At 35.6% G+C, this 26,027-nt stretch overlaps 1 protein-coding gene across 2 annotated transcripts; it reads right to left on the bottom strand.

Annotated features, from left to right (window-relative positions):
• Positions 1–7,543: 7,543 nt before the first annotated feature.
• On the bottom strand, positions 7,544–25,753 carry LOC117410946 (ewing's tumor-associated antigen 1 homolog). 2 transcript variants are annotated; one of them, XM_034017914.3, is made up of 6 exons: positions 25,117–25,753; positions 24,305–24,439; positions 13,120–13,196; positions 12,546–12,658; positions 10,133–12,084; positions 7,544–9,298 (listed from the first exon to the last, which is right to left on the bottom strand). In XM_034017914.3, the coding sequence occupies exons 1-6, from the start codon at positions 25,262–25,264 to the stop codon at positions 9,195–9,197; spliced, it is 2,529 nt and encodes an 842-aa protein (XP_033873805.1). In that variant the 5' UTR covers positions 25,265–25,753; the 3' UTR covers positions 7,544–9,194. The 2 variants fall into 2 exon arrangements, with proteins under 2 accessions (XP_033873805.1, XP_058881448.1); XM_059025465.1 differs by lacking the exons at positions 13,120–13,196; positions 25,117–25,753 and having other exon boundaries at positions 24,305–24,441.
• Between the last annotated feature and the right edge of the window lie 274 nt (positions 25,754–26,027).

Below are 26,027 nucleotides of genomic sequence, written 5' to 3' on the forward strand. Positions count from 1 at the left end.
ATTTGCAATTTAACTACAGAACAGTAAAGACCTCAGGTCTTCCCCCGGTTAAAGATTACCAAAAAACTCCCTGGCATCATTTCTTAAAGGATGGAATTCTTCTAGTTAAATTAATGAATTAAACAAAACAAAAAACATAGCCTGATATTTAAGCAGAATATGCCTTGCATTTTGTCATACCTTTGACTTTATGAAAATAAACTCTTGGATAAGCTTTGTTGCAAAATATCTTGGCTACTAATAACTTGCATTGTGGAGAACGTTCACAGTTCATTTACCTTGATGACATCTGCAGCTTTTTTACTCATTCCAAAAAGTTTGGAATATTAGTCATACTTAAAAAGTAATCTGTAAATTTCAGTCCTATCAAAACAAGGTTTATTTGCATGATTTGTTAAGCCTTTGGAATGCAAATCAGTAATGCTATGAGGAAAACAACATACAATATCCAAAACCACTTTTATAATATAATGTGTGGAAAATGTGACTTACAAATTGACAGTAATTGATATTAGGTAAGATTTACTGGATATTTTCTTTTAGTTTTTGTTGGTGTATTTGGTTATCCAACAGCACGTACCCCAGCTGTACAGAATGAACATGTACTGTTTTGCTTCCAGTTCTGGACAGGCTATGACTATCAAGTGAAGAATGATGAACTGGAGTACTGGAGACCACCCCCAGTATATGCATTGAACAAATGCCAGGCCTGGAGTAGACAGCTTTTTGTTCCAACTATGTATTTAAGGTCAGATAATGCTCACCTTTTGTGCCTTCCAAAGGTACAATTTAAAAGGAGTGGAGAAAGTGCATTTAGTTGCATTGCCCTTTCCTATTAGAGATGCTGCTTCGGTCAATATTTTTAAATCATGATTAAAGACTTATTTTTTTAGTTTAGCCTTTTTTTAGTAGTAGTGGGCAGTTGATTTTTACCCCGTTATTCTCCCAATTTGAAAAGCGGTGAGCCGAGGATGCCCTGGCTGACCTAAGCCCTCCCCACCCGGGGAACGCTTGGCCAATTGTACGCCGCCCCTTGGGAGCTCTCGTCCATAGTCAGCAGTGGAATAGCCTGGATTCGAACCGGCGACCTCCAAGCTATAGGGCGCATGCTGTGCTCTAGGCAGAGTGCCTTTACCAGATGCGGCACTTGGGAATCCCTACTTTAGTCTTTTTAACTTGACTTACAAATAATTGTTTTCATCTTATTAATTTCGAGTTTTCTTTAATTGTTTTGTTTTGATTTTTATTGACTATTATTATTATTATTATTATTATTATTATTATTATTATTATTATTATTATTATTATTATTACATTTGTACTACTTCTTGATATTGCATACGTCTTTGTTTTAATAATTAGAAATTAAATCAATGACTCTGTCCTAAAAGTCATAGGTCCTCATTCTACCTATTAAACCAGCAGTGAAGGAATTAATTGCTTAACCGTGCTCGCCCAGTGATGTATATGAATGCTTTACAGTGAGTCTGTCAAGGACAAGGGGTCGATTGCAGCGTACCAAAGTTAGTCCACTTGATGCGTCTAACTAGTGGATTAAGCAAGTTTAGTCCTCTTGCTTGGACTAAAGTTAGTACACTTGTTAATCCCGATTGCAGCGTACCAGGTGATAATCACCACAGGTGGATCATCCGCTAAATCGGACAAAACAAGATCCTGATTGCAGCGCACCAAATCGGATGTGTGATGATCCTGTTCAGGTGGACTGAGTTAGTACTATGAAGTATAAGACTGACTTAGTATGCTTGCTCGACCTACATTTATACAGCACATTTTAAAACAAAAACAGCTCCATTATTATCTGAAATGACATCTGAAAATGAAAATGAAAAGTGAAGCCTTTTGTTCAGGAAGGTTAGCTCGCCGATGCCGAGTTGCATGAAGCGCTTCATGCTCAGTGCAAGACCCACATAACCCAGTGTCTCAAGTGAATACAGAACTATATACCATATTTTAATTATATAAAATTGGCAATTGGACGTTATATCATTACCTTGTACTGTTGATACACAATATTAAGCAATTATACATTTTCTAGCTAGACTGAGAATGTAGCCTATAATTTAAATATGCGGCACCTTTTTTCCTTTTTTCTCATTTATTATGGTTGAGGAACAAAATATTCTGGTTTTGTTTTATTCATAAAAATGTTGCAAAAACTGTAATAAAGTGCCACACAGTAAGATACTCCCATATTTAAATAATAACAGTTAAAAAAATGCACATTTGATGTATTCAATATAACCGACTGTATAAGTAGTATTATATAAACAACAACTTTGCTCGAATTAATGACAACGAAATGAATTTCTGACTTAAGGGCCTTAAAATACTTTCACATTTAAATGACTTGATGTGCGGGAACCATGTATTACCTCGAGCCGAGGATGTCACTCCACGGAGGGGGCTATCGGCAGCTTTGATATAAAATGCTCAGTAAATACCTGGCAAGCAGGCATATCCCAAAAGTATTGTTTTGGCAGTTATCTTCTCTTTCAGGCAACCGGTAGTGGTTTAACGGTAGTGGTTTTTCATAGGGGGCCCATAAGGTCACAAGCTGCATCATTTGTGTAACATGCGTTTCCCTGAAATAGGTGAATCCAGAATCTACAATATTAAATATACTATTTTCACTAACATTTTCATAAAATGTTTAATGTAATTCACTGGCTTCAATCTTAACAGAACATGAGAGTGCTGACAAAACAGGATGCTGTAGCCAATGGTCTACAGCAAGACTATCTGATCACGTGAGACAAAAATGCATGAAGATGTGTTGATGTCCTCTGACATTATGGCATGTTGATGATGGCTGTCTATGGCAGCTGCACTCGTTACCATCTACAAGTTGGTAACCTCTCAATTGGGTTCTTTGCTGGGTGCTGGAGCTTCGCCAGTCTGCAAGGGTTATCTCAGCACACTACGTTCGATGTGGAGCTGCGCTGGTCATTAGAAAAAAATCTAGTTGAAATCAACACGCTGCACATATTAAATGGAAGGCTCATGCCAACATATTATGACAAGACTATCAGGTGCAGTAAAATGTAGTCCAGAGATTACTTCTTGACATGTACTTACAAATACAACGCCACATTACACGTGGTAAGAGAAATGTGTCGTCGTTGATCAACATTATCTATAAATCTGTTCAATGTGACAGCCATAAGACATGTAAACACAACACATCCACAGAAGTATACTCAAGCATGCAATTTGTTTTAACACTGCAGTTTCAATTTGAAAGTAACCTGTTTATTGGATATTTATGCCTTACAGTGCTATAGCAACACCCAGGGCAAATGCAGATGTACTGTATTCTTTTGAATTTAAAACATACTTTTTAAACAATTTTTTCTTCTCAAAAATAGCTTGTGTCTTAAATTAGAGTACAGCATATGATGCGTGTATTAACCCTTTGAGTTATGAGTTCTAAAATGCACTGCCGGTCCTATGGGAGTGAGTTTTTTTTTTCTGTCTACTGCATGTGCTTGATTATTACAGTTACAAACAAGCTGAAAGCTATGTTTGTATGTATGTAATGAACACTGACAAAATACAAATAATTTACCGTCAATAAATAAAACAAATATAATGCTTTATATTATCATAGGGAAAGGTTTTGACTAAAAAAGAACAGGTAGACAATAAACAACGGGGTGGAACAGCCACAACAACATGTCCTAACAACAAAAAAAAAGGCTGAACTAGAGGAAGAGAGCGAGCGAGACACACGAATAAATCATATCTGGGTAAACAGGTTGTGGGGCCGGAGGGAGTGAGAGTGTCTAATGCTTCAGCGTTTGATACTCCTTGTAGCATGGATCAACGCACAGAGCTTGGTGCCGCCTCTTCGCTGTCGCTTGATGCTGATGGTAAATATTCTTCACTTACGTCTTCACTGACATCCAATTCAGTGAAAGAATTGTATGTATTTGAATTTAAATCGGAATCTGAATTCAGTATTATTTCTAATACTTCTTTCTCACAGAGCAATTTTCGCCAGTTTACAGACATCGCTGTCATTTTTGTGATGGTGTATTGTATGTAATTCTATCAATATCTAGCAGAGGGCACAAGAGACCAATAAAAAGTGTTACAGAAACCTAGTGTTACAATATCTTGTTTTGTAGGCTCAGTAATTCAAATTTAAAGTTGCAGAATGTACCAGTACATTTGTACTCCCTGGGGACCAGAGAGCAGTGTATGTACCGGTATGTTCGTACTACTCAAAGGGTTAAAACGCCAACAATAGACGCAACTACCCGAGTACACAAACAGCAACGTGACTGACTGCAGAGAAAAGATGAAAATGTTACTGCCCGATTAAGTCATCCATGACATACAGGCAGCCATTTTCAAAGAAGCGTCATTAGCTTCCTGAGAAATTCAAAGAACATTTTCAGAGTTTCTAATAAACAGTACCAGCTTGGACAGATCGGAAATTCTAAGCAGACCCCCGTATTTTTCGACATGTTAAGTAATACCACAGTTCACAAATTGGGAGTTTGAGTGAGAGTAATCACAACTGGAAATAAGCAGCATAAATGTAATGCTCTGTGTGATAGCAGACAGACGCCAACTGCCTCCATATGCGTAATTAAGGTTGCATCTTTGTAAAATATGAAAAATAACCATTGTATAATATTAGCATCAATTATAAAGATAAAGGTTTTGTATTTTCACACAAAAAAGGCAGATGTACAAAGTTTCTAAAAATCTAACTATATTTTAGCAAGTTATATATAATGCAATCCAAACTTTACCTTACAAATATGTGGAAATGGGTTTTTAAAAGAAATATTGGTTCCTGACTATTTTTAATAGCTTACCATTTTCTTTCTGTTAATGTAATTTCTTACTGTAGGTAGTAAAACACTCTGAAAACTAGGAATAGGAAACACACAATGAATGAATGTCATTCATATATATATATATATATATATATATATATATATATATATATATATATATATATATATATATATATATATTCATATTAGAGGTCAGCATGGGTAGAAAATCCAGAACTGGGTACCCTCTATGAAATAGTCGGGTCTTTTTCGGGTAATGATTCAAAAAATTAATTAATTAAAAAAAAAAACAAAAAAAAAACATATAATATAATTAATATAATTAATAATAATAATAATAATAATAATAATAATAATAATAATACTAATAATACATTTAAATAAAAATCAGGGGGCTCCCGAGTGGCGCATCTGGTAAAGGTGCTCCAGTAGCCTGCAATCCACATTGATTCTGACCCACTTGAGTGGTGGAAAATGCATGAAGATTTTTATCCACTTTTGCTGCTGGTTTGCTAGTAAGCAAACTACAATCATGACTGCATGAGGACAATGTGAACATGCTGGTATTTCTGAACAAGAATCTGTAACCTGTCCAGGTAATGTTTACAATACATTTTACTACTCTTATTATAACACTATTGACAATGTACGGTATGCATACTTTGGTACAGTATTATAAGTAGTATTTCTGATCTACACTTTTGCAGTGTTTAAAGTAGTTTGAAAAAGGTGCCGGCATGCCAACAAGGGTGTGGGGGGGTTGTGGACTGATGTTGGGACGGTCGGTGGATTCCTCTACAATTTTAAATACGGCGCTACAATTGCAGAGACACAGAAGCCAAACATTTTCATGCAAAACCAAAGAAATGCGGGTGCCGTGTTTTACAACAGTATAATACTTATACAAAATATTTTCTTTCCTGTTTTGTTTCATAGTTTGCACCCTACTGAGGAAGATGCCGATTTAGAACTGCTATTTAATACGTGTTTTTTTTTTTTTTAATTTTATTTTATATAAAACGATAAGATTGCTTACATGGTTTAATTTTTGGTCTTTTTTTCCTACTGCTGCCAGTCAGACAAATTATTTTATTTTTAAAAACTGAATATTGATCCTGCAAATGTCAAGTCTCTTTCTTGGAGTTAACATGATACTGTACTTGAAATACTCAGTTTGATGTGAACATAACTAGTTATTGTCTTATATACAGCCAGTAGGATAGATTAGCGATTGGATTTTAGCACACTTAGACTGCATAACATTTCTGTAATGCAATTGCTCGCCCTCAAATCAAAACAGGCCATTACCATACCACCAATGGTATTATTTTGTCATATTGCTTCACTGTTTTCACACATTTATTTATAGACATGTGGTAATTTTATAAAAAGCAATTTGTTTAAAAATAGCACCTTTAACATTTTAATGTTTAAACCATTTTAAAAAAAAAATGTAAAACTTTTAATAAAACTATACTGAATCTAACACCCCTATTTTGGAGTGCGTATGCTTTCTTAGTAAATTTACTTAATTAAAAAGTTGACTGTCTTTTCTGGGGTACACCACTCAATACTTTAATTTTAAATAAAAGCTACTTCTTTGATCTTTTTGGCAAGAAACTATATCTGCGCAATTGCAGATAAAGCATTGCGTATTATCACTGACAAACCAGCAGGATGTTGTTTTCTTTCCAATTTAGTTCCGAAGAAGAATTGCGCCACAGTTATTGACGTGTACTTGCCGCTAATGCAAAACTTGTTTTAACATTGTCTTTATTACGCCAGCCAGAGACCTGCGCTTACAATTGCATTGTCATATTTTCTACATTCTTTAAATTCTCAAAATTAATAAATCGATACCTGGGTAGTAAAATGAGACCCGTGTCCTGTTGGGTAATTTAAAACCTAACAGATACCCGTCGATCTCTAATTAAAATAAATAACAACCTTCCTCCAGGAAGAATTTGTTACGTGTGGTCTATTACTTTGTTTTCATAAAATGTGTGTATTTGCAGGATTACTGGAAAGGAGTTTAGCAAAAGTAGCAAATTGAGAAATCAAGCTATATGTATACTCAATACTCGACTATGAAGGTTGTGTATATGCATAGTCAAATCGCAAGTATGACATTTTGAAATACGCAATCTGAATTTTCATACACAAAGCTAGAACATGTAGTCCAATGGATGCTTTTTTGTTTTGTGTTGAACGTATTCTTTTGAATTTAATGGCTGCCTGTATGTCATGGATGATTCGAGATCTCGGGCAGTCAGTCACATTCCTGTTTGTGTACTCGGGTAGTCACGAGATGTCTTTTGCTGGCGATTAATACAAGCATCACCGTATCTCGAATTGATGAGGCAGGTCATTTTTGTGAAAAAATTTAAAAACGGTCTTAAATTCTAAAGGAATACTGGATTTTTCCAAAACAAAGAAATCAAAAAGAATTATAAATGCATATTAGATTTCAGTCACAGATCAGTTTACATGTATCCATTTGTCTAGTTACGAATAAAGTTATGGAACTTTTTGATCAAAAGAACATTTGTACAACCATAGCTCACACAGAAATTGACTATACGTTTGGAGCAGCAGATTCACGTTTTTGGTAAAAAGCATTGAGAATTTAAACAGTACCGTATGCAAGATACGGTAGTGTATAAAGAAAAGCATGAGCTGTTGCAAGGCATGGACAGTTTGCACACACTGGGGAATTAAAACAAGGAGGAGATGTATAGGCTAAAATATGTTGAACACAGTATAAGAATTTGCAACTTTGCAGAGTCTAAAATAACAGATAATTCATGCCTCAGTTTTAATGTAGACTGAACCGAGCCCCATCTGTTTCAATACTACTCGCAGCTGCATATGTGCAAATGCTCTACGTTTTCCTGGAATTGCAATTGGATTATCTATTCCAACTTATGTAAACACATGTGTCCTTTTCAGAAAACAAATTCTGTTTTCCGAATAAATTAGGCCTACGTGATCTCATGTAACCGTACGGATTGTCAGCATCATTCTATGAACAAGCAAATGCACTGAATTTCGTTATAGCCCGTATGTTACACTAAAACACTATGGATACCTTGGGATTTTTTTCCCCCTCGTGGATTTAGCACGCAATACATTAAATTATAGAAACAATACAATCTTCAATTGGTATTTCATTTATAAACACTTTCAGAACAATGATTTACAAAAACAATATGCTTATAAATTTTTTATGTGCATATTAAACTTTACTACAGCTATGGCCAAACATTTTGCATAACCTAAACTTTTAGGATTGAGAGAATATTTAAAATTATACATATGAAAAGAATTTAGAAATTTTACTTAACATCATGCAATTAAAGAAACTACAAAATGATATCGCAAAAGTCTACCGGAAGCCATAATAGTAGTACAGTATTTCAAAATGTCACATTTTTCAATTTGTCAGTTTTTCATTAAGTACGTGGAAAAGTACAAAGCGGTATCTAATTAAATATGTTAACATAACATTATTAAGCAGGTTTCATTCGAATTTATGAAGCAAAATTAGTTAATACTACAGGGTGATGCAACACTTTTGGCCATAGCTATACAGTGACCATTCCACTATTATTACTTTTAACTAAAGCAGTGATCAATTCCATTAAATTTTGGAGTGAGAACTGATACACAAAAACAAGATATCCGCATGGTTACGGACATAACCGGAAAACAAGCAGAAAGTCACACCTTTCAGTGAAAGAAAATAGTCGGTTTGCAGGCCTTAGTTGTTCAAGAATCACATTTTCAAACTTGTACACTATTTAACTTATAAAAACAATTAAAAAAAAATAAAAAAAGAAGTGAATTGGTGAAGGGCAGTTAGTACAATATAGCACTTTTACAATTTACTGTCAAATGGCCTAAACGTTAATTAACTGAATTCGTGAAAATGAGGGAGCACCGTATAGCTGATATTACTATAACCACTCCTTCAGTCTAAAAGTTGATACAGATTTTAAAGAAAACGGGCCGTTATACAACGTTGTGTCCTAGGAGGCTTTTAAATTGCCTCAAGTAGGTAAACTATATAGGATTCAAGGTTTTATACTATTTTTAAACCTGGGATTTTATCTTGCTAGAAGTGTTCTTTTATTCCTGAATGGTCCACTTTCAATACTACCTTTTGTAGTAACAGTTCAAGTTTAAAATCACTAGCAGGAGCTTTTAATGTTTAAGAAAAACAAACAAACAAAAAAAAAAAAACAGGAAGTAATAAGGCTGCAATTATCCCAATGATTTCATTCAGAATCAAGACAGTATTTGGCAGAAACAGGTATAGTCCGTTCTTCAGCTCTCCAGTTCTTTGGAATGGTATGGCTCAAGTGCTTACTGATCACGTTGGCGCGCCATTCTTCGTGCCAGTGCTTCCCGTTTCTTTTTTTCAATCTCTTCTTCAGAGCATTTTACATTCTGCTGGTTGGTTACAAAAACTAGAAAATTTGGAAAACAATCAGTGAAATTATTAAATATTTATAAAGACACGATCTCACATAGCTTTTGCTGCCATCTACAGAAGTGACACATACAAGCACAACAACTTAAATATTTAAAGCATAAAATATAACTTTTAATGATATTACATATGAAATACAGCCACCCTTTTCCCTCTGGATGTATTTAATGTCCCCCATTATTCAATTGGGCAATATTGTATGTTTAAATCATGCAGTGAGGGACCATGACAAGATACATTTACATACAGGAACTTCCAAAATCACTAAGATTCTGACTAGTCAGTCCTGGGCTACCCACAAGCAAATAGTACCGACAAGCATTGTGGCTTTGTGATGTGAATTAACAGACAAAGGGCTAAGCTTGGACCATCACTTCACTTGTGACCTGATCTGGATTCAAACCCAGGCTCCCAGAGATGAAATGCATGGGTTTAATGAGTAAGCTTGCTTTGCTGCCCTGTCATTTAAAGTAACGCTAATGAAAATATATGAACATAGAGCTTTCAAAAGTTGGCTCGGCCTCAATTTGAGAAAGGAATTTTAATTATTTTACTAAATTAACACACATTAATAAACTGGATTTGAAGAAAAAAAATGGTGACAAATTAAAGTTCTGTTCCTTCTATAGCATTTTTCATAAGAGCATATTGTAACAGTATCTTTTTTTTTTACATCAGTGCACAATATGTAGAATATAAAATACATACCCATACATGTACATCTAGAAATTTCATTAGCAAAAACTTAGTAAGAAAGGCAACTGCTAGAGTACAGATCCGGCTAAAAAACAAAACAAAAAAAAGCCCTTACCTTTACTACTTGTCAATGCAATTGAGTCAGAAAGATGCCTTTTGAAAGAAGCACCAGTAATTCCACTGGAAGACTGATGCGATTGGACAGTTCCTTTATTATAACTTTGCATATAGGTTCTATTTCCAGAGGCAAGGCCTGTCATTTGACTACATTGTTCTTCTGAAACTTCAACACAAGTGCTCCTTAGTTTTGTAAATACATACTTCGATGTATTTGATTTGTTGTTATTAACAGAAGGCACAAACACACTCTGATTTGAATTTGCATTCAAAGTGAAGGTTTTCTGGTTTAAAGATGAAGTTGCATTAATGGATGAGTCCTTTCCAAATGTAGTAGAGAAAGAATTAGCTTGATTAAATGTAGCTGGAGGTTTATTTGTTGAGTTTCCCACAGATCTGTTTTGGTTACGATTTTCAGGAGCAGCATAACTGCTTTGAGCAGACATTCCTTGAACTGCACTTGTTGCCGAGCCAGATTTTATTTTGTTTGGGTAGGTGACTGGTTGGGAGTTATTCCTTTTTACAGAAGATGGCGCAATGTTTGTGCCAAGCCCTGTGCTTTGAGCCTCAGCCAACTTTTCTACATCATCACACACCTGATAAAACAAGTCATCATCACTGACATCACCCCAAAGATTGCCACACTCATCAAGAGCATCTATTAAAACTCCATCTGAGAATCTGGATTCATTCCAGTCATCAACCAAAGAGGTGGTTTGTTTTGGTGCCTCAACTCTGATTTCTTGACATTTGATGGATTGGTTTACAGACTTAGAATCAGAAGATGTTGCAATTTGCTGTTTAAAGGGTTTGTGTGTGCTGCTTCCACTTTCAACCTGCTGAAAGTTGTGTATATTTTTATAAGGTGTGCTGGGTGACCCTTTGTTGAACCTAGTTTCATTTGTATATACCTTTTGTTGATGCAAGTCTTTCTGTAGTTCAGGTTTATTTGATGCACAAAAGTCAGTCTGCTTAGATATATTCTCTGCACTTGTCTCACCTGCTTGGACCTGTGAGTTTTTATGCAGCATAAAACTAGCTCTATTCCTTACTTTTTCAAAAGCAAGGTTTATTCTCTGAAATTCTCCAGGATTAATATCAATGCCACACTGCCAAGACTCCTTACTAGTTAAACCGCTATGCAACATAGAAGACACGCTGCTGCCATGTTCAATACATTTGTTTGTCTCTTCCCCAGACACACTCTGATGATTTGGGGTAATACTAGCACCTGTCTGTTTAGAACAGTGGGTCCCTTTGGGAGTTGCAATAAGCTCAGGGTTCTGAGTAATTTCTAAGACAAGAGAGTCATCAAGCAAATCATCACTACCCCAATCATCATCAAAATCATTTGTGGATACAGATGACACTGGCGATTTAGATGCCATTTCTGATCCGTTTACAGTTGGTTTTGATGAAGAAACAGTTGTACGCTTTATTGCACATTGCTGTGTTGTATTTTGGTAAGAATTCGGCTTTGTTCCAAACCCAGGAGGCTTATTAAATTTGAAGTTCACACCCCCTTCGCAAGTCCTTTTTTTTGTAACTTTGTTAGTCTCTGCACCAAACATGCACTTTCTTTCTGGTGACGAAAGTGATGACTTTGATGAAGTCTGACTCAGTCTACCACTCAAGGGCTGAGTAGGGCCATCAAACAGGGCATTGATATCTGCTTCTGCCTCCTGATCCACCGATTTCTGGCTACTGTTTTTAATTTGAATTTCCTCTTGTATGCCAGCATCTTTTGAATTAAAGGAACTATTTTTCATTCCAGTCAGTTCACCTAAAGGAGGAAGACCCTTTTCATGCATATCTGATTCCATCTGGTCTTCATTCTCATGCTGGAAAATATTCTCTAGATCTTTGTCATGATATTGTTCACCATCTTGTTGAATCATATGTCTGTCAAACTGCTTTGCTAACTTCAAAAGGTCCTCCACACCACTGCTCCTGTGAAATGAATACATCAATCAATAACACCCTAAAATCAACCAAAACATAACACATTTATTCACAGTACTTTTAAAAAAATTAAAGTAAATAAAAAAAAAAAAAAATGTATAGGGACCCTATAATTTGAAAATAGTATGGTACATTCAGACCTGATTTTAAACAACCAGTGAAGGAACTATCTAAAAGTGGTCTTGATAGGTAGGTTATTTAACGTAGAAAATAAACACAGAACATCATTGTGACCTTAAGTGATCCTTCCATACAGGTTGAACTGTGTAACAAAAAAAAAAAAAAAAAAAAGTTACATTCAGAAGTTTGTCTATGTGAGAATGTTGCTACATGGCAACCCATGTACTAAAACTTTGGAATAGCAAGGCATGGTTGCTGCAAAAATGGATTGTCTTGTTTCACTGACCCGGATTAGCTTGGACTACTTGAGTTGGAATGAAGTAACTCACCTAAAGGAATTTTTTTTTGGTCTAGCCCGAAGTACCTCAGGAGTACATGGAATTGCATTGTCACCAATCCACATTTCAAGCAGTGGAACTTCAGGGCCGGCTGGTTTTTCATCCTTTAATAAAATGAATGATCAACATTATCAAAACGTAGAATATCAGATGGTTAACAGACCCTGATTACCACCGATTTCAGACTACATTTGACACGGATTAGCACTAATCTTGGAACACCTAATGTTACCTTGGGTAAGGTATTCCAAGATTAATGCTGATCAGTCTGTGAAACTGGCCAAATGACTTCAGAATGTTTGATCATACCACATTTCAATCATCATAATTAACATTCATGTTTCAGAATATCACGTCCCCAGAGCCAGTACATTGGCACTAAATTATGTAGACAGTTACAGTAAGTTTCAGTATCAAAAGTTCTGTATACATTAAAGTTAAATTGTGTATGTAATGTATACATGCAATCTTAAATATCAACAGCACTTTGTTGAATTACCACTCCAACAGTAAGGTAATTCATTAAAAAAAGACAGGGTGAAGGATCCTTAAACGTAATTTTTACCTTGGGTGCAATCCGATTCACAATGTCTGAAATTTCTACAGCATGTCCACTGACTGCAAGTTTGTTTTCTCCTTTACCTAAGTATGCATAACACAAAAATAAAAAAAACAATATTGGCACCCTTTCTAAACAATTTATACTATTGTTATGTATAGTCTATTTGCAAAAATCAAATAACTGTGGACGTTTCAATACATCAATTACAAAACAAAACTATGTGGGGAGCAGGTTACACTTAACCCAGATATGTCTACTGTACTAGAGAAGCCAGAACAGGGCATGATTATGTTATCCCCCCTCCCCCACTATATATGAATGTTTTATTCCATGTATATGACTTTCCTGTAAAATAGGATTTTCATTCAAATATAAAACAAGTAGCTAAGATGAGGTCTCCAGTAAATTAGTACCATCGAAGGTTCGAACCTTCCTTCAGTGTGTTATGAAACGTCAAAGGTCAAAATGTATCCTTCATTGCAGCCCTAAAGGTTATCCCAGTAATCATCAATTGCAAAATAAATATATTTAATATAACTTTGTCCACTACACGTCTATTTAAGTATGTTTGAGTAGTTCAGCACAAAACAATCAATTTTCCTCAAGTGTATTTTATGTATAACAGTTTGTTTACGACAAGCGGCCATCAATTAACTATTTTCTTTTTATCTTTCTGAATCCGTTTTCACATTATTTTGACAGTTGGAACATTAAAAGAAAATAGTACATTTTTTGGACCGGTATTTCTAAAAACGAAACCAAACTCCAAACTACATAATTGGTTAATTCTAGGTGTCCGGAAGACATACCTCTTTGAATTATTATCCTATCAGGTAGGGTTTAGAAGATATGTGGGTTGGATGAAGCAACGCACATTCAGGTTTGTCAAAGTTCAACTCATTCTCTGCTCTGAGAATGACAACAGCGCAGTTTTGCTGTGACAGATCAGCTGTGTCTGTGCCACACCCTTACCACCTTCTGCCCATAGTGAGATGTAAGTTTTTCAAGAAGCTGGCTTGTACACACAAAACATCGATCCTCCGATTTAAAGCAGTCGTTTAGCTTAGAGTAACATTCTTAAAATGCGTTATTCATTTAGTATAAACATACTGGCAATTATTTACAAATGCCCAAAGTAGGCAGAGGCTTAAAAAAAAAAAAAAAAAAAAAAGATGGCCACGATAAAAAAAAAGGGGGGGGGGGGGGGGCTATACTTGGTGTGCAACAAGGTGTTTTTTTAACATGTTTAAAAAGTTTTTTTGCGTGTGTGTGCGCGCGCATGCGCTCAGCAAATTAAACAGCAGTCATTTATAAGGTTGCATTTAAAATAAACAATCTTATGCACTATGAGGTAGATGTAAGGGTACGCGCAAAGTAATTTGCAGGTGCAAAATAATAATAATTATTATTATTATTATTATTATTATTATTATTATTATTATTATTATTATTATTATTAATTATTATTTATTTCTTAGCAGACGCCCTTATCCAGGGCGACTTACAATTGTTACAAGATTATACATTATTTCACTTTATACAGATATGACATTATTTTTACATACAATTACCCATTTATACAGTTGGGTTTTTACTGGAGCAATCTAGGTAAAGTACCTTGCTCAAGGGTACAACAGCAGTGTCCCCCACTGGGGATTGAACCCACAACCCTCCGGTCAGGAGTCCAGAGCCCTAACCACTACTCCACACTGCAGGATGGCTGCTGTGGTACATTTCCTGATGCGGCGTCGAGCAGAGGCAGGAATACGTTCAGAGAAGACCCTGCATATTCAATCCTATGGTCACTTTGTTTGGGATGCCAGAGGAAGCGGTGCTAAAGCACTATCGTTTCACTACGCAGGTCATCATAGACCTGTAATAGCTGAACTGAGGGATGAGCTAAACCCCAGCATCAACCTAGGGTCGCTATCCATGCACATTTGAAAGTGCTGTGTTCTGTGTACTACTCAGCCTTTGGCTCCTTTCAGACCATAGTTGGAATATCTGGAAGGATAGTCCAGTCCACCTTTTCCAGAGTGCTAGGCAAGTTTCTGGATGTCATGCTGAAATGGGCAAGCCAATACATATACATTTCCTGATACTAGCATAGTATGTTGGCTGAGTCTTTTCCAAAGAACTCTGTTTCATGCCGAGTGACCTCAGCCATAAGGACTCTCAGCTCCTTCTCAGAAAACTTCTCTTCTGTGGTGCCAAGAGGACTTTGCTGCCCTTCCTCCGACTCTTTGGGTTTGTATTTCGTTCACCACAATTATCAAACAGCGCTCACTGCTCTCTGTGCTCCTAACTCCATCATCTCTGGGCTGCAATTGCAGCAGCTAAACAGACCGACGCACTCATTTAGACCCTCATTATCGTAACTGTGGATCATTATTTGTGCGTGTTGAGTAATTTGCATTGTTCTTAAGCTTACACAGGGCGCAGTGCAAAATAATTGCTTGGCTGCAGTGCAATTTGAATTTTGCATCCGCAATTTGCACTGCGCCTATACTTGCATCTACCAGTGTTGTAATCGAGTCACAAAACTTGGGACTCGAGTTACAGGGGGGGTAAGACTCGAGTAGAGTCTTTGACATGCCAAGCTTGAGTTGAGTCACCTATTTGGCTCGAGTCATTAGTTCGATTTAATCAGATTCATTTTACAGGAGATTAGGAATCTACAAGTAAAAAGCAAAGAATTTCAATTACAAACAAAATTGAGATGCCCTGATGTTCACTATTAAAAAGGTCCACGGTTTCTGCCTTGTGTTTTTTCCTATTTATAAGCATATTTTATTATTGACCATACAGAGGCCCTTTTACCTATGTTCAATTGGGTTGGATGTAAAGTAATGGATACCAAACAAAAAAAGAATTTTTTATAATTTTTTACTGATGGCAGTAAAACTCCAATAGTTTTTTTCAGATACATTAACCATATGAAAAGAAAATGGTGACATTTAATTTGATAGAGATCTTGCTTCTAGGCCTTAACACTAGAACCGCCACGGCAGTCATTTTGGTTTCAGGTTTTCAAATTTAAATTATTCTGCGGTTGTCCGTTTATGCATTCAACCATTTTTGACCACTTTCAGAAGAATCTGAACTTGACTTTGTAGAAAAAGAAATTCAGAAATTACTTCTTGTCACTTTACCAGATGGATCAACCTGATAAATATTACATGAGGCTAGTTAAACAGTTTTTGAAATGTTACTGATCAAACCTTTTATGTATGCCCAATTCACATATTAATTCAGGGCTTGAAATTCAGTGCGGGAATCGCACAATTTTCCAAGTTGCTCCCACATATCTGCAACTTTCAGTGCGGGAAAAGTTTTTTTTTTTTTTTTTTAATTTTATTTTTACATATAGTCTCACCTCTACCACATAGTGTGGCCTGATCATGTTGCAACTTACAGAATATGAAAGGAAAATGTGGCCTTTCATTTGATATGTTACATGGATGCAGTACAAACTATCCAGTAGTTAAACAAATAAATGAAAACGGATGAACACAGTGATGAACAGCTATTCAGCCTCCCGAAAGCAGCTAATTTTAAAGCAACACCAGCGTGAATAATGATGCAGTAAAATAGTTTCTTTTGCCATTCCCCCACTAAAATTTTGTTATATAGTTTTATAAAAAAAATATACAATCTCTGCTTAACTCAATCAGATATTGTAAATACAGTGTTCATACAGTTTGAGTTTGACATTTTCTAGGTTGACACCTAATGACCAAACTGTAAAAAAGAAAGTTTTTGCATTAAGTTTATTTAACTGTATAATAACAAATCTAAATGCATACTCACTTTTATATATAAGCTCTGCACGAGTAACCTTTCTTATTCAGTAAGACAAGTCAGTTTTGTTATCTATAGGAGAGTGTAAAGCAGCATAGCAATTCAGTGTTTTAATCAATGTCAGAAGCAATGGTCAAGAATTGTGCCAATCATAGGCGCCTAACTTTGTTAAACAGTGGGGGGGGGGGGGGCAAACTGAAGGACTAACTGCTGAGCACAGGGAAGCAATTTTTTTTTTTTTTTTTTTTTTTTTCCCCAATTAAGCTCTAAAAGAAATCAGGGCTTGAAATTAACTTTTAGCACTATTAGCACTAGCTACCATGGTTGGTGGAGGGAAAGATCTACCGGCCACACAGACATTTTACCTGCCAACATCGTTCCGGGGGGCGACGACGACAAAGAAAATCGCAAAAACAAGCAACATTTATGAGCAGTCTCAACAGGGTCTGAAACAATCTGCCTCATGAGTGAAGATATAGCTTCTGAAATGTGTTGGGGATCTGCCCTCTCCACACACTGGATGCCCACAAACTGCACAGTCACCAGCCCTTTCTGGCAGAATCATACATATAGCCTACTAGCTCCTTTTATGACAGCGCTATCAGTTGAACCATCTGACATCACTGACAGGAACTTTGCATGTTGTATTCTCCTGCAGCAGCCTTCTTCCTGCCTCAGCAGTGTAGTCCATAAATACTCTTGCTTTTCATTCCTAGATTTAGCCTGGTCTGTTCATCAACCCTGTATTAAATAAATTAAATTAAATAAAAAAAGAAAAGCTATTTTCTATTGTCACACTATGACTGAGGATCTGCCAAGCATTAACTTGCTATGTTTTTTTCAAGCCTAAAAACCAAGTCAGTTCAAGATACAATTGATTCCAGTAAATTCACCAAAATTAAAACTTGTTTACTTTATTTAACGTGGCTGCATTAGTTTACTAGCAATCATTTGAATAGCTTTTTCAGAGTTTGTAGCACACAAAATAAGTATTGCAGAAAATATTGGATGTGCTATGCTATATTTAAAAATAAATAAATAAAATCTTGTAGCACAGTAATAACAACAACGTGTTGGACCTGGAGCACTTTGTAATATACAATGTGTTTAAAACTGCAGTCGCTGTATTAATTAAAACTTCACCAGTTACACTTCAGTGGAGGTTAAAATACTCACAAGTTGACTGCATTTGTTCAGCAAAGTTCAGATGATTTGAACCGTCAGCAACTGCAGTTTGAGCAGGGTGATTGCTTGTAGTAAGTATAAACTGCACGGCGACACGACAGCGATGATCGCCTTGCTCTGAAACGATAGTCGAGCGATGGAATATAAACCGGCCTTAACATTTTGAATGCCACATTGTTTTTCCGTACAATGTTGTCTTTCACCAACATTCTGCATGATTTAGTAAGTGGTTTTATATATCCTTGTATAGTTTTATATAAAAAAAAAATGATATAAAAAAAAGTACAAAAGGATAATATGTTCCCTACTTTGCAGGCTACAAAATGGTTGGTTGTAAAGGTATGCATTTTATTATTTGATTGGAAAACTGGGTAAAAATTTGTACTATAGGTAAATGTAAATAATTTCCTAATAAATTATTTTATACACAGTATGTCTTCAGGAGAGGATAGTGTTTGACAACTATGTAATACTATACATTTTTTTTTATTAATCTTTGTTTAATTCACAAAACATTAGAAAAAAAGAAATATTTCAACAATGCAAGTTGTTCAAATGAAGAGGGAGACCATAGATGCATATTTAAAAATATATTTTTTCATGTATAATTTAACTATATACAATACATTCAATAAATACAATAATGTTTTCAGTGTACAACCCAAAAACGAAATGTTGTAGAGACCCCTAACAATTCATACTTCCTTCATTTCAGTACAAATAAATTAAATGAATACAATTCTAGTTTATAATAATGACATATTTGAGTCATTAATTGGCCTTCAATTTTTGTTTTCAATACAAAGTTCAACACACTGAAAAATTGGGACGTTGCAGTCTGGACAGTACGAGCTTGTCAGTAGCCTAATATTCATTCAATTATTTTCTGCAGTTACCCAAAAAAATGTACAACATGGGTACAGTGATTCAAATGCTTGCTCATAAAATAAAATGAGTGTAAATTACAGATTAGAAAGGTTCTAAAAGTGTGGCCATAAATAAGGATACTGTACCTAAAAAGATATGTACAGTAAATAGATGTGTGTAAAGCCATATAAATATAATTAAACAATACAAGAAAACCCTGGAGTTTGTTTGTTTTGATTTGGTAGATCTGTAGATCAAATTACACTTTTTTGCCATTCTAAAAATAATTAAAAAAACAAAACAAGGAGTAATTCAAGACATACAGACAGCACTGCCAGGTCGATTTTATTTTCTTCAGTGAAAATAAAGTTGGTAAATGATAATTTTCTCCACTGTTTTTGCTGTTCTGTGGTATCATTTATTTGTAAAAAGTAATCACAGCCCAAGTCGTCTTTGAGGGGGTTTGTATGGGGCGCCATTTATGCCAAAACTATCCAGCCATTAATTTGTCAATTTGTTTCTCAATTCATGAATTGGTCAATTTGTCAAAAACGTCCAATTTGTGATAAACGTCCAACTGTCAATCTCGCACTGTGCCGAAAACACTGCAACCTTACTAGCCAATGGGAGCACACACTAATATTTTAACCAAAGAAAAATACAGCCTCACTCAAAACTGCTTCAGCCAATAATACTGCAGTTTATTAGAAAGGTTGTTTCAAAAGATACTCTATTTAACAAGATACTCGACTGCGCTGATTTTCAATGGAGACTTCCGTCTCACTGCGTGCAAAGCATTGTGGAATATACAGAGCACGGCAAAATTCTATGGAGAGTCAATGGAGGCATAAGAAATGTTGCTGGTTTTCACCATGTTAAAAAAAAAAAAATGTATAAAACTTTTGAAGTAGATTTCACATTTGCCCAAGAACTTTTGAAGAAAATGGCAACATTAGCAAATTATGACAATACGCAATTAAAAATGCTATACTTTTTTTTCTGAATAAAACAATTTAAAACAGTATAAACTTAGTTGCAGGAAGGACCAGTCAAGAATTTTTTTTCTTGTTTTTTCAGTTTTTTATTGCTAAGAAACTGTGTCTTTGCCTTCGTGCTTGCTTAAATATGGTCAATTGAGTCAGAGGGCAAAACAATAACAGAACTGCTGCTAGCAACAAATCATTTCTTGCCATTTTTAAAATTTTTATTTTTTACTTTAATATTACTATTTTACTCACGGGTACACTGACAGAGACTAGGCTGAAACTCAAAATGGCTCAGACGACACATGACCACTCAAGAAGCGATTGATATGCTTACCTCTGTCTGAAAATTATTCTGATGCAGGGAATGTGAGTGATCATGACAGCGATGAATCCTGCATTTGTTAAACAGGCAGTTCCACCAGTGAATGCGAGGCAGAAGCAGGAGTCCCGAGAAATCCTCTGCAGTGCCAGCCGCTTTGCCTGTATCATCTCCTGCAGCAGCTGCAGGCGTACCAGCCATGCCAACCGCTTCACCCGCAGCAGTACCAAGGACATCGCCAGCACGAACCGGCATTCAGGAAAATGGGCACTATGTGGGAAATTATAAACCCAGGTGTTGACGCTGTGGGAAGACAGGCTGCACAAAATGTTTTTACTGAAACCTCAGGTCCCACGCTGTATGCAAAACGCAACAGATAGCACTCAGTGCTTTTCATTTGTTGATCGATACACAAATGCTACACACATTCAAAGCTGTACTGTAGCAAAGGCACACAGAATAGAAAATGATGATTCCTGGGCAACGTCGTTGGAAGAATTTTAAACATTTACTGCAATCCTGTATGTTCGTGGAGCATATGGTGGCGAAAGCCTTTGGTCTACACAATGGGGGAAAACTTCTGTTTTATCCGACAGTTTTTCATTTTAATATTGAGGTTGTTTAAAATGTAACCGTCATAATGACTGCTAGCGGCTGTTCTAGTGTTAAAACATAGCAGTTACAAAAGGAAAACAGTCCAAGTAATGCAACTGCAGTGAAATCAGTTTTAAAACCATTGCATACGCGCACATATATGCTCCCGCTCAAAAATCAATCAACTCAGCCTAATTTTCTGATTATAGAAAGGAATGCATCTTAAAAGGCTAGGCATGTTACAAAATAAGATATTTTCATGTGTTGTTCACCAATATATGTTTAAAAAAAAAAACAAAAAAAAACACACAACTAAAAAAAAATTGCAAAAATATTTCAAACAAACCACATCGCACCATAAACCCTTTAACCACCTATACTTAGCACAATAAAATCCAAGTTGTTTGTCCAAATAAAATCAATGTAGTTAAAATGCACAAAAGTACAGGAATACTAAGAGATCAACTGTATTTTGAACAACCCTACCAACACAAGACTGATATTGTAGCTGCTGTTTCATACACATGCAAAACACCCTAGCAGTGCAAACAAACACTTTAATTTTATTTTTATTTATTTATTTTTTTTAAACTGGTGCAGTAATTAATCTTTTCACCCCACTATAACAAAATCCGCAGACCACTTAAATTCACTGAAAACAACACATGTCCGTCCTCAACCTCCTTTCATCTGGCAATGTTGATTGTGCCTATTCCCAAAATCATGCTGCTGTGGTCTGGTCTGTCCATTTTCGTTTATGAATTTGCTCTTTAAAAAAAGCAAAACGTTTTTAACAAATATGGCAAAGTGGTGAGTGAATACAGGTGTGTTCAGTGCAGAGCGGATACAAAACAGACAGACAATGATTTCCAGGTGCAAGGGTGTTTATTGATTTAATTAACAATGTCCAGAGCCTTATGGCAAACACCTGTAAATAATAATGATGGTGTGATACAGTGGTGTGTATCACTCGGTATTTGTAAATCCCCGGGTTTGACCCGTAACCAAAAGACCAGTTTTACACACCAACACTAAACACAAAACTCAAACACAGTTCCTAGTGATAGTGAATAAGTGCAAGTGGTGTATTACAGTTCTCCGTGAAATGCAGGGGTGAAAGTGATGTCCGGGTTTATGCTGGCTTTCGCTACAGCTCCGGATCGTGCTACTGGTAGTCTATTAAAAAACAGACAACAGTTAAACAAGACAAAACTTACGGTTCACAATACGGCAACACAGACTCCTTGTAGTTTTTTAAAATACGAACCATTTACCAAGGAACAGATCACTTACGCTATGTCTCCTATTTTATATCCACGCTCATGACCCCTAGGTTAACGAGCGCATCCGCTCCTCCAATCCCAGGATGCCACGCCATTTACCGTCTGGGTCATTGAGTTTGGATACCGTTGCTCCGCCCCTTTCCTAAATGACCGACTTCCACCTACCCTACAGAATAAATTGTTGTGCCATTTAGTTAAGGGTACTCTGTTCCTTTTACGCAGTGCCCTCATGGGTCAAGAGGGAGATCTAACACCAAGAATCATTCAATCTCTGTCACACCAAACTATCTCTAAAACATCTATCCAGCATGCAAATCCTGATGTATTAAATTAATCAAACACGTCTAGAACCAATTAACTCAATTTGGGAATTCTGGAAAACAAAGATGACCGTGCAACAGCTTCACTGATCATCTGTACCGTGTGCAGCCAGTGATTGTATAAGGCTATGGGAACGCAAAAACATAAACACAATTAAAGCTCTAGAGGGTTGTTTTGTGTGTTCATTTCTTGTACAGTGCATGATTACTTAACATTTCGCAGTGGTAGCTTGGATTTTAAAAACAACTAACAATTAGCAAAATATGGCTTTTGTTTTCCAAAACAATTTTTTTTTTTTAAAACATAGTATAACTTTAGATCAATATACACTAAACCCCTATTTTTTCTACCACATTGAAGTTAAGCTGACTTCAATAAAAATTATATTGATTGACCGACCAAATAAGTAATTTCTTATTGACACTTGGTAAGAAATAAAGACCAAAAACGATTTCAGTTATTTTAGACAGTTTATTTTTGTTTGGCATTTCTCAGTGCTGGCAAGATGCAGACTGCTCATTTCACTCCCTGCAAACTCGACAACCGCAGGTACTTTTGATTTACCTTCCATGCTGTTGACTCTTCTCTCTGTCTCTATGCGGTCACGTCACATGTTCCTGTCTCTCAGAGACAAGGCTTGTATGCATCAGAAGGGCTGCAGTTATTGAAAAATGAAACTGATAGTGCAATTTATTTTATCAAAGACTGACTCGAGTCTTTTGAGCAGGGACTCGAGTGGAATCACTGAAAATTGCGACTCTAGTCGCAGACTCAAGTCATTACAACTGAAATTTACCCCTATATGTTTAATAATTCAGCTTGTGTGTATATCACATTTAAATGTTAACAGCTGATCTATTTTTTCTAATCAGCTTTTTTGCATGTTTAATATGTTTCGATTAGAGGACAATAGAAAGAAAACAACAAGTTATGATCTGCAATAAATACACCCAATGTTTCATTTTTAAATTATGATTGTGTTATAGTATTTTAAAGCAGTCAATGAATTTTAAAAAAAAAGTTTCTCTGCAAATCTGGTAACCCTAGATGTGAATATGTATAAGCACTAGCTTTAAGCCCCAAACCACTTTACTTTTAAACAAAGCACTGTATTCGCTCCCTAGAAAAATCTTAAATTATGAAAGGTTTTATTATTTTAAACTGTATCATTAATAGTACCGTGATGCGTTGTTAGTATATGGCAAATAAACTTTAGTTCTGGGGGGAGAACTTACACAATTTAAAGTTACAATGTTTCATTTTAGCTATTAAACACGTTTCCCCTTTGTTGAACAGCAAAAATGAGTATTTTTCATGGGTAAGAAATAAACAGGAGTTACCGTTTACATTTACATACAAGAAGAGTTGTCAGACTGATGTGTAAATGTATACAGTAACACCCATTTCGATGCTTCGCTCCATTTCTAATAACAAAATGCAATCTTAATTTGCACGGAAACACACAAATGACAGGCTTATTGTCGATTTAAAACACTTCCGCCTCTGTTTTGGGAAGGGGAAATGTATTCACGCAAGGGGTGTTAAATATGATGTCATCGGGCACGCACAACACTCCAGGGGCTATGCGTGTGCATACGGGGCTTGGGCCAGCCTAGGTCTGTGCTTAAGTTAAATGTAAACGGGTGGCTCAAATGATAAAAATCTTAATCTGATCGAACCAAATCCAGTTCAGGTCCTAATCCAAGTGTAAACACACTACTGGAATTACAATTCAGGTATACTTGGGTTACTATTAATCATAGAACTGGCATTAGGATTTTTAGCCACATCAGGAGCTAAAGTACCTATTCCCCAAGTAGAAATAAACTTACCAAATTTGGCTGGTGAATAAGTTGGGTCCCAAAATATATCTTGCTGGAAGTGTAACTCATTGTCATTACAAGGAGAGACTGCATAACTTGATGTGTGATGACTGGTCCTTAAATATCTTTTAGGAGTTTTCTCATCTGTGGAAACAAAATAAATAGCCTTCATATAAAAAAATAAATAAATAAATTATAATTGTGCATGCTGCTATTTTAAAAGAAAGCTTAAAAAAAAACGTTAAAAAAATTGGTTGAATATATCCCTCATGTTTTTTTTGCTTCCCTGCGTTAAAGGAAAAAAAAAAAAAAAAACTTTTTATCACATGTACGTCATGCTGCAATTAATAGTATGTTTGTTCTTCAGTGGCTGACATGACAGGTAATTGTTTGCATGCAAACTATCGGGAAGAAAACAGTGTCAACCAGTGCACGACAACTTAATAATAATAATAATAATAATAATAATAATAATAATAATAATAATAATCAAGTATCAGTAATTTCTCTTAGGGAAAAAATGCATTTCTTAATTTAAGATAATTTATTTTAATCATTTTAATTGTAAGTCGCTCTGGATAAGGGCGTCTGCTAAGAAATAAATAATAATAATAATAATAATAATAATAATAATAATAATAATCAGTAATTAACTAATATCAGTCTAAAGTAACAGCGGTTATGTATTTTAGCAAACAAAACACGATACTACGACTGCACACGTTTACACAATTGTGACACTGGCTTTCGGGAAACTTATTTTTTTAATTAATGATATGATTACTGGTCGCTTAGTATTGACATTTTTACATTTCTCTTACCTTCACTTTTTGTAGATGTAGGGGAAAACTGTGTATACAGTAAGCCTCTGCTCAGTTTGTTTGTTTTCGATTTGTTTGATCTCCGTCTGTCTTTTGGTCTCTCTTTCTTTATTTCCAACTCCCCAAAATGTCTTCTCCTTTTCGTCATATTGACGATGTCTTGTACAAACACATATTTTATAAAAACAAAAAATAACACATTTTAACCACGTTAGTAATAGTTTAAATTTCTTTCTTTTAGATTCGCCGCCATCTTTAGCTTTTCACTTAATTCCACTTATCATTGGCCGACTGTAACCGGATGCTGCCCTGGTTGGTCATTTTAAGTATTGGAACGGCCCCAAGCAAAAAAACATCCTTAAAGGGCGACATACACACGTTTTAAATCAATCCCACCACTGCAAATGCCTTGGATAAATCAAAACAATTTTAAGGCGGGTTCTTCCGCTATAAAAACAAAACAATTAACAACTGTAAGCTGCGTCTTAAGGGTAAGTTAGTATCACTAGCGCAAAACTGGTAACGAGCATCTCTAATAAACGCGTTTGGTATTGCTTTGTAATACTATTACTAATAGGATACTGAAAGTATCAGAAACAGTGTTTGTAGCGTTTATTCTACTTGTGTCGTTTGTTGTAAATGTGTGTGTATGTGTGTGTGTGTATATATATATATATATATATATATATATATATATATATATATATCAATCACACATACACACACACACACACGTAGCACTGCGAGAGGCAACAGGATTTTGAAGTTGCCTTTCAACTGATGAAAATCAACACGTGAATTGAGCGCTAAACCTTTGCAAAATTGATTCTGTTGATTAATTATCTCAAGGCAGCATAACAATACAATAATAACTTTTAACAAATTAAATAAATAAATAAATATCATCATCA

The sequence above is a fragment of the Acipenser ruthenus genome, chromosome 6 (genome assembly GCF_902713425.1).
Source record: "Acipenser ruthenus chromosome 6, fAciRut3.2 maternal haplotype, whole genome shotgun sequence".
Lineage (NCBI taxonomy): Eukaryota > Metazoa > Chordata > Actinopteri > Acipenseriformes > Acipenseridae > Acipenser > Acipenser ruthenus.